A 10,573-nucleotide genomic window follows, 5' to 3' on the forward strand; every position below is an offset into this window, starting at 1 on the left:
CACTAATACCCATAAACAATCAAATGATGTTTGACTTTACTGGGCAAATAAAACACCCCTAGTTTCCAACACAAAGACTGCAGATATGTTTCTAAAACATGTTAGAATAAAACACAAAAAATCTGAATTGAGGAAATTGTAACAAAGTAAATTTCAAGAACATCCGAATTTTCAAACCTTGCTCAGAAAAGTTCCACAGAACGTACCGAGACTCAAAGAAGCAGGAAACACACAAATATTACCTACAAAAGCTACAGTAATTCCAGTGACATTAACTGGAAGAGAAGTAGCAGAAAAACAGAATAAAAAGCTATGGAAGTGTCTATTTTGGGAGCCTGAATTAATTCTGGGGCCTTGCCAACTGTTCCTCCTAGCTCTGTATCAAAAAATTTCAGCTTTTGAAGATGAGAAAGCCTGCTTGGACAGATGAAACACTCCTCTTCCCACAGAGAACCTTCGGCAGCAGCTGCTTATCAAACAGGGTTTGCAAAACTCGCCTTTCAATGTACATTTTTCAAGAAAAAGAAACAAAAACAGTATAGAGAGAGGGTTTTTGTGCTGTGTCTATTTCTTATTTCCTCCCTAAACAAAAAATAAATCAACTTATTGTATGACTTCTAGCTGAAGAAAAATAAAAAAGGTCTTTGATCATCTTTAAAGATGAGTAACTGTGAATAACTATGTAAAAATTGAAGTCCATTTGCAGGTCTTTATATCCTTTCAAAAAAGGTTAAGTGTGAGGTTTCTTTTATAACCAGTAGAAGTCAGCTACGGACCCTACAGGGTGCATATCGAACCCTGAGAAGACTAACGATGATTTCATTTAAACTTCTGTACAACACAAGTCCCCAGAATCCCTATGTGACGAATACACGCTTTCCTAACTCCCTCCCAGTTTTTGTATTGAAGATTTGAAGAAACAGGAATGTCCCATTCCTGAATCACGCCCCTCACTAGTCCATCGCAGTGCTGAATCACTTTCACAGTTACTTGTGTGTTTTAAAATTGTAGCTATTGAACCTGACTTTCTCTGCTAGGACAAGTATCCACCAATATATGTTTTATCTACTGACACACCTTCAAAAGCCCAAAAGTCTCTTCAGGTTCATATTCTTTGTTCTCCTTCCACTGCTATTGAAACAGTATTTGATTTTGACTGAATGTGTAGGAAGCACTCTTCATGCTTTTCCTGACTGTGAAACCAAGCACCTATTTTTCTACAAGCAAACAGCTTGTAAAATTTTTCTTGGACAGCAAAATAGAAGAGTGGAATTAAGAGAATGTGATGTTATTTCTGTCAATTCTCCATTAGTTATAACGGATTAATATTTAGAATAGGAAACAAACTAGTTTGTGACCTTCCAAACCCCTGGATAAAGAAAAAAACACAGAACAATCAAAAAAAGCCCCACCCTATCACACTAGAAAACTTTTGTTAGTCGTCTTAGAACAAAGAGATGCATAGATTTACTTCTGCACTTCCTATACTTAGTAACAAGTCATGATTTGTCCTTAAAGTTACTCAAAATATTTTTGGTACATTTTTTTGGTAGCAGTAGTAGTAGTCATAACCATACCACACATGATTTTGAAATCTAATCTCAAAAGACTAAATTCACATCAGTAGAAGATGAAGTATTAATCAAAAAAATAGAAGAAATGTCAGAATTTATCTACTAGTTTTTCTGTACTCTCTAACTTGATCACTGAATAAAAAACTGTCAGGAGACAGTTCTTCAGGCAACGCATTCTGAAAAACATGGTTTTTTATGACATTCAGAATACATAACACTCTCTAATTGCCACCAAAAAAAAACAAACAAAAAAATCTAATGGAAGTTCACACAATTGGTGAAACTCCGAAATACTGAAAAATAAAAACACATTAATTTTCATCTTCACAACTGCCTTATCACATATAGTTATTGTGGACCAGACAGAGCATGCACAGAATACTAGTGATGCACCTTACAGAAATATCCAACATATTAACTCCTGCTTTAAGCTTCTTTGCCCTGTACATGCAAAATAAACAGAGAGGAAAAAAAAAACCAAACAAAAAATACATGCAGCATATGCCTACATCCATTTTGTAAAAACGGTATGTTTAAATACGAGACAGCACTTCAATCCTCTGGATTTTTTGAGGGGGCAATCAACTCTCAGACATCAATCAACCTGTGGCTTTTAACAGCAGATATACAAGTATCTTCCACATTATTTTTACTCAAAAAATCAAGGTCCACTCTTACAACTTACTAAATAAGTCATACTTTCTCAAACACGCTAATTAACTCTTATTTAATAAGCCCAGAGTCAAAATGAATGAATGAGTTACCTCATTTTTTTCAATACCACAGCTAGTGAACACTAAAGTAGCTCTTTTCTAAGCAATTTTTTCTAAGCAATTTTTTTCCTTTCCTTAAGCAAAGAGGTCCGGGTGCCATCAGTTTTCACACGTATAAGAAAGGTTTCAAAGCCAACCAAACTTACAAAAACACATCAGTGGAGAGACGACTGCTGTTATCCCCTTCCACTTCACCTACGTGACTCCATCATCTAATTATTAGGTACAGCCACAAGGCACACCTACATCATGTTCTGCTGTAATTAAAATATTTCCATGTGATTTTGAATATACATGTATGTGTACATTCACAAGGATAAACAGCTAATAGACATTAATCTGGATTTATTTAGCTCTCAAGGGTTTTTTTGCAATAGTGGCTCGAGTAGTATTTTTCAATGGCCTTCTATGCTGAATTTTAAGCAGCATCTCTTATTATTTTCCACTGCTTAAAACTTTCTGAAGATATAAAAAAACCCCACCAAACAGTACCTTAAAAAACACTGAAAAAAATCCCCAAAAGAAATCCAGAAGCCATATACACAATTAAGAAGCTTCATTTGTGAACGCAGACTAACAGAGCCTCAAAGGCCTTGTAAATGTTCTTTTCTACTTATACTGTGCTTCATCACTTCGTTCATTTTTCTGGTCCATGCTTCATTCTAGAAACAATCAAGATCCCTCTGTTGGGATAACAGGACTACATTTAATTATTTGATAAGAAAGTTCAGATAGTTCAACTGGATAAATTCTAACCCAAAAGGAAACACTGGTCCTGCCTTGAGACATACAGTAACAGAAAACCGGTTTTACTAGCAGGAGCAATATGCTTTCTAATAAAAGCAAAAATCAATCCAGAAAAATCAGTTAATGTGCAACACTTAAAAGCTGATTTCTGAAGACAGTTGAAAACTTTGTTTTTTTAAGAATCTCTCAATTTTTGCTCTCAGTTATCTGCTCACGACTCACTTACTTTCATTAATATCTTCTAAGTCTCTTTCAATAACAATGCAACACAATTGATGCGTTCAACGTGGAAAACAAGTGTAACACTCTGTTCCTCCTTATTAGGAAGTGGGGCTTTTTTTTGCCTATTTTTTTTCCTCTTTGTGAAAGTATTGCATTTCAAACACTTTCTTAACTTCAGACAGTACAAATACACCGTGTAGAAACCAAAACTAAAGATGAAAGCAAGTATTTATATACTGTAAAATATCTGCTGCCACTTATCAGAGCAATACGTGCATGGATGGTATTTTAATAAAGCAGATTATGCTTTATTTCAGTGCAAATTTTCAAAATGCTGAAGATTAAATATTTTCTATCACGTTTAATTTCCCCCCAGTATACAGCCACAATTTCCTAGTTTCACATCTTTAAAGAGCATGAATACTGACATTAGCTTTGCAAATACAAAGCAAATATATTCTAAATGCCCGTTTCGACCTACAAGACCAAGAGACTACACCAGAAGGATCTGTACTAAAAAAGTAAACAAACAAAATGTAAATCAAACAAGACAGTTTCCACAACTCTTCTCCTTTATGTATCCACCCTACTCACCAGATAAGGCGGCTGTTATAAAGGATAACGATGAGCAGCAACAGGGAAAAAAATATCTGCAAGAAACGTAGCACAGAGCCACTACAATGCAAGTAACAGACAAGAAGTTAGACTTAGATTTCCTAACTTGGAAATTTTGGACCTGCAATCTAAATAAAATACTTGCAGTATTATAGGAAGAAAAATATTTGATATTCTTTTATTTATAAATAAAATACTTGTAGTATTTTACTAAGAAAAAATATTTTAAAATCATTTATCTGCTAGGTAAAATTCAACCATCATACACCATCAGCGGCGTACCAACCCTGCAATAACAGATGTGCCACTCTTTTCAGACCTTGTAGCTGGTGGCAGCAGGAGGCCACTTTTCTGACTACCATTTGCCAACAGGCAGGGGTAGGTCTGTCCCCCCCATGCAGGGGTACAGTTTGAGAGAGCGCTTTCCACCTACACCCCATCAGAGCACAGCTGCTCTGACAATAAATGAAAAAACCAACCAAACAAACAAATAAAACACCCTGATGAATGCAAGTACTACAACATACGCAGCAATCTTCGACAGTTTTGTATTTCAAGAAAAATTGAATGAAGTTTCCCCGTTAAAAGGTAACACACCGACTGCCTGGGGCAAATCGTGTGTGCCGATGAGGCTCCCCAGCGGGAACCTCTCAGGAGATTCCAAGTGTTAAGCAAGTCAGTAAGAAGCCAGCGCCGACAGTACTGAAAACAGAAGTCACTTTAAGGCTCTAACATGAACTACTGCCTCTTTAGAGTGGATACTAGGTTCTAAAACACCTACAGGATAGATGTCCAGGATTTAAAATAAAAAAAAAAAAAAAGACGGGGAAGCAAGCATTCATCTGCTATCATCTCTGCTTAAAAACTTCTGATCCCACACTCTCAAATCAGTAGTTTGCAGATGATAGTACAAGAAGCCATATAGTTAGATTATAACTGACCTACACAATAACACTATATACGTAATATAACAGCAAAATCAGAGTATGACACCTGTGTGAGAAATTTTGCTAACTGTAAAGTGAACAGTCATCAAAATCATTCAAGGCAGCAGCACAGTAACCTGGCCTACAGACAAGCTGACGCAGAAAATCAGAAGCTAGAGAAGCTGTGCAGAGACTAGGAAGTATGTTCTGTGCTACTCTTTTCAATATGTCCTGAACATTAATTAAGACAGGTGCTTCAGAAAACAGAATTATTACTTATGGCATTATTAAAACGCCCAGCCTCGTATATACATTCACTATCCAGGGAAGGGAACAGCATATAATCCTTCCACTCTAAATTAAACATAAATGGCAAGAAGGTTTTCCTTAAGCTTCAGCAGGTGTGCTCTAAGGCTACATTCAGCAAGTATTTCCCTCCTCACTATAATCTTCATATTTCTGTACTTCTCCAGCTACCAACTCTAAAGAACCAGCTACATGCCAAGGGGATATATAATCTAGGATTGAGAATGTAAACCAAATCAAACATCTCCACTTGTGCCTCAAATTCAAGAAACGCTGCAAACACATCCACTTCAATTTCTTTAGAAAAAAAGCGCTAGTGTTTAAATACTGAGGGTTTTTTCTTCTCTGATAATTCAAATAGCTTAGTCGCTCTTCCTCAAGAGCTCTGTGAAGGCAAATCATGTTTCAGTTCCAAGTGAAAAAAAAAGCATTAAAAAACAGATTAGAGAAAAGGGATTATTTAAATCAAGACTGCTGTGAAATGATCCACATCACTCATTATTAGTTTATGGGTATGTATTTAACTCACACATGCAAAAGAGTTTTCCTACAGGAGGAAAAAAAAAAGGAAAAAAGCCAAAGAAAATTAGACAACTGATATTTGGGTCCAGAGAATAATTACTTTTCCTTTTAATATGCCTATTACCATTTCACTTTTAAGTCAGGTATCAGTTTTCTAGGACTAAGCACATTAACATTACAAAGAGTACTTCAGCTGAAAACAAGCAATTTATAATAAAGCTCACCTAGTTTTAAACTATGCTCATTTTTTTTTATTTTTTACACTCCCAACATAAAACACAAGCACTATACTTGTGTCCAGTAATACAAAACTGAACATAGAATAAAGCCGAATCTCTCAGCAGTCTTGAACAATGTGCTTTTAGGGTCCGGCTTTTACAAAAGTTACCAATGGAAAGAACTGCCAGAGGTACAACTGAGAACTTAGATTCTAATCCTCAACTCCTACTTAAGTTCACATTCTTTCTTACTTTGTCTTAAAAAAACCCAACAAAAAACCAACAACAAAACAAAAAAAAACCCCACAAAGAAGCAGAACAGAAACACACTACATCATCAGTCAGGATTCTCCTAAGACAAAGTCAATTCTTTTACACTAATTCCCCCCCTCCACACACGGAAAATTATACCTGTTTAAATACCAGTAATAGTTGCTTACTGTCAACTTAGGTTTTTCTGCAGTGCATCACTAAACAGAAATACCATTTTACCAAACAAATCATAACAGAGAACAGTGTAATCAATTAGATGTTTGTAAACCCCATAAAGGAGCTAGAGGCTGTTTGTCAAAATCAATTACTAAGTATCTGCTTACATTAAAAAATTATTATGGGAAAGGATTGCAGTCTCAAAATATTATTTATACCAAATACTCTAACGAGCCTTAACTACCCACCATGTGACAGGCAAGTCAGCTTTCAAAAAGATATGGTTTATTATTTTTATTTTAAGAGTTCTCACTGTCTGAGTATTTGGAGTCCAGTCACAGTACAGATCATAATAAACCTGCACATGGAAGTGGTGTCTGTGTTTTCAAAAATTTTCTAAACTATTGTTCTATTTCAGTAAGAAATTAATTCAAGAGATAAACATATGTTGTAAACACTAGAAACAAAACAAATACACCATAAAGACAAACTTGGTTTTAGACCAAATAATTCAATTTTACATTTCTCAGACCAGTATGCTATCTATCAAATGTTCGGCAAAGCCAAAACCATATCTTTCTAGCACAGAGCTTTGTCATTGCTTAAACCCCAGGAAAAAAATTACTTCCACTTTTGAAATGTATAACTCAGTTTAACTGGAAGAAATCTGAAAAGAGATGCTACTGTTCTTTTAAATTAAGATACAGGTAAGCTGACTGAAGCTCATGCTGAGTTTTCTAACTCCCGAAATGAAGATATTTAAAATAATTACAGCACTTGAAACATCCCTGCTTTCTGACGCATCACTTCACTAGCCTCACCAGATCTAAAGCCATCTGCCAGCTCCCTGATCACTACTGTTAAAATACAAAAATATGGCATCTTAAATGCAAAAAGCCATCTCAGTTCTGGCATCCGTGCTTTATATCCACACTCATGTAACAAAAGCTCCTGCAAGAACTGCCAAAGACACTAATATAAAATCAGCTGAAACAGAACTTCTTACAAAGTATAAATTTGTAAGCAAGGACAAGATTAAAACACATTGTCACATGCACAAATTCATTTTGTTCAAATATCAACATTTTACTAAAGCTATAGCACAGATATTTGACAGCATCACTGAAGAAGACACATTCATTTCAGGTTCCGTGACTAAGAATACATTAAGCACCTGGCTTACCATCACTTACTAACATTTTTAGAAAAGTCTGCAAGGTACCAAATTGATCCAGGCCTTGACAAACACTATTGCATTTGTAAAAAGAAAACTGCAAGTTCAGGAAAAACCTCCTGAGAAGTTACTCTGCCCCACAAGGAAAACACTTCTTGGAAGGTTTTTCTGTATTACTTACAGAAATCCTACAGTACAAGCTTATACTTAATTTAAGGGAGATGAACAAGATTCATATCTCACATATGCAAATATAATTTTCATTTTGAGGGCTCTTAGAATTAAAAAAAAAGAAGTTTGGATTCCCCAATAATCAGTACGTTAACCTTGGCACGTTTTTTTTAATATTAAGGTCAATTACATACGCTATTCTGAACTCAGTGGTTAATTTTCAAAAGTACAGTGAATTACAACAACTCAACACACAACATGATTTGGTCTGACAGAGAACCCAAACCAAAACAACCAAAAAACCCCCAAATAAAAACAAACAAACAAAACAAACAAAACAAAATACAAAACACCAAACTAGACCAAAAAGGCTTCTGAGGACAAGACAAACCACCTGACTGTGTATAATTTCTCTACGGAGCTTACTGCATTTTTAATGCAATATCACAAAAGTACAACATATGTAATTTACATTAATCCTCTGAGTATGGCCTTTAAGGAAAGCCTGTAAGAAATACACAAAAACTTCAAGTCGGCATCTAAAAGCACTAGTTCAAAATCAAACAGATAATTAAGCAAAGGTTTCTCTCACTTGGATGCCTTGCTTACCTCTGGGGGGGGATATAAGGAGCAGATACTGTTGGCATAACTGTACAGGGTTCAACCACTGTTTTCTTGGCTTTTTTTGTCTTTTTTCTGACTTTTGATGTAGACCTAGCAGTTCTGACTGATCCCTCCTTTCTACAAACACCGTTTTTGATTTCAGCCTCTCCATAAATATTTAGAGGTCTCCGTGTGCAACCTGGCGGAGTATGTACATCGCAGTAGGCAGTCTTTTTTACAGAGAACGTCGTCCCGCTGCCCGTCAGTTCTTTCACAGGTTCCATTTTCATATACAGACCGGCCTTTTGAGCACATGTCACATGGAATGCAGTGTAGCAGTTTGCTTTGTGGCACTGGATGCAGGCACCAACACCTTTCTGTTTACAGAGGTAGCATGTTAACTTCCATCTGGCTGGGGGAATGTTCCTGACACCATCAATTGGCTCGATAAAAACCGTATTGGCAAATCCAACTTCTGGAATCCACAAAGCGCACACAACGTGTCCCCAACGATCATCATCAGTCTTTTTAAAGGCACCTCCCTTGTTTGGGCACAGCACGCAGTCTACAGGCCGGGAACGGGACTGCAGACAGTGTCTGCAGAGCCACTGACCCTCAGGTATATATGGCACCCCATAGCACTCCTGATGCACGGCTAAATTACACATATCGCAGAACAGGATTACATTGCTGTTCTGACATTCCCCGTCCATGCATATACAACACACCGCGTCTTCATCAATTAAAGACTGATGATCACCCTGTTTTTGGTTCTCACAATAAGACTCCTTCTCAAACCTATCCATAAGGAACTCAAACATGTTTTGCGAAACAACTGACACTCCGTCGCTTTTCCGCTTCTCATTTATTATTTCTAACCACGCGTAATCTTCCTCATCCATGTCATACTCGACTTCGTTATCGAGTTCTTCTGCTGACTTTTCGATGAACTTGTAATAAACTGGAGGTCTCCGAGGAGCCGAAGGGGGACTGTATTCAACAATCCGTACTTTTGGTTCTGGAAGAGGAGTTGTTGTAGCAGGTATACCATGCGAGCTGGGAAGAGCTTCATTTTTCTTCTTCACTTTGTTATTTTTATGCCGTTTGCTTCTTAGACAAACTGGTGGTCTTTCACTATTTTCTTTATTGCTGTTGCACTCACTCATTTCCTGGGCTGTAAGATCATCTTCTAATATAATCTCTAAAGGATCAAAGATACTGATCCTATGCAGGCGACCTTCAATTTCTATTTCAACCATTCTTTGAGCTTGAGCGTACGTCAAGGTTTCTCGTGTGGGAGAGTGCTTAATGCTGCACGGGGAAGAAGAATGCCTTGCTGCCGATACTCGATGACATCTTCCTTTTCTCCTCATTTGGTAATGTTTACCTAAAATTAGAGCAACAGTTAATACTATGAACTCCAAACATTCATTTTAAAATCATAGAATCACAGAACAGTTTCAGCTGCAAGACACCTAGAAGATCATCGAGTCCAGCCTTTGTCCCAACCTGACCAACCTACTAAATGACTCCTCCCAAATATTCCCCAAATATTAGTTTTATTACAGCAAGAAAAAAAAATCCTTCAGTTCTATAGTCCCCAACATATCTACTCTATTTCTTTTAAAAAGCCTGTAAGCCTGACTTAATAGGACTCCTCACACCATTTTCCACAAACTTGATAAAGAAGCCTCCTAAATAGCAGCTGCTCTAAGTAAACACCAATATACAAAATCCTTGCTCTGAAAATCCTACAGCAGAGCTATCTGCAAGACCTTTGCATGAGAAAGCAAAACACACAAAAAAATCAGAAGTGCCACAGGAAAAAAGTTACACTTGTTACACTGTTAGAAACCCCTTAATACAGTATTTCCCAACACCTTAAGGGTGTCTGTGGTTTGAAATTTTTTTTCAACAGCTACAGATTACTTTCTCCAGATATTCTCACAAAAGAACTAACATAATTGTGAAAGAAAAGCAAGATTTCCAGTTCTTTTTCAAGTACGATGCAAAATGTTCACGTTAACAACTCAATTACTACATCTCTACTTAAAGCCAGAAAAACACACCTACTTTCAAATTTGGCAAGTACGCCATTTGACCGTCCTTTACTTTTTTACTTTTCTCAATTCTTCGTGAACCTATTACTCTTTCCAAAATTACAAGAACGCAACTGAACTTGCAGTGCCCGATGCGGTGCAGTATGGACTGCAACTACCAAATATTCCACTTGAAAAGATCTGACTTGGAACGGAAACACGCTCCCTGCATGCAAGTGTGGGTCTGTACACAT

General features: G+C 36.7%; 1 protein-coding gene across 1 annotated transcript in view; it reads right to left on the minus strand.

The window, feature by feature from the left end:
- LOC104275837 (bromodomain-containing protein 1) overlaps nt 1-9,669 on the minus strand; it is a gene marked incomplete at its 3' end in the record, with an annotated part of 16,086 nt that extends 6,417 nt beyond the window's left edge. The window contains exon 1 of the mRNA XM_009871897.1: nt 8,287-9,669. Coding sequence (XP_009870199.1) covers nt 8,287-9,653 — 1,367 coding nt within the window. The remainder of the gene's footprint in view (nt 1-8,286) is intronic.
- Between the last annotated feature and the right edge of the window lie 904 nt (nt 9,670-10,573).

This window comes from Apaloderma vittatum, unplaced genomic scaffold, assembly GCF_000703405.1.
Source record: "Apaloderma vittatum isolate BGI_N311 unplaced genomic scaffold, ASM70340v1 scaffold34636, whole genome shotgun sequence".
NCBI classification, from domain to species: domain Eukaryota; kingdom Metazoa; phylum Chordata; class Aves; order Trogoniformes; family Trogonidae; genus Apaloderma; species Apaloderma vittatum.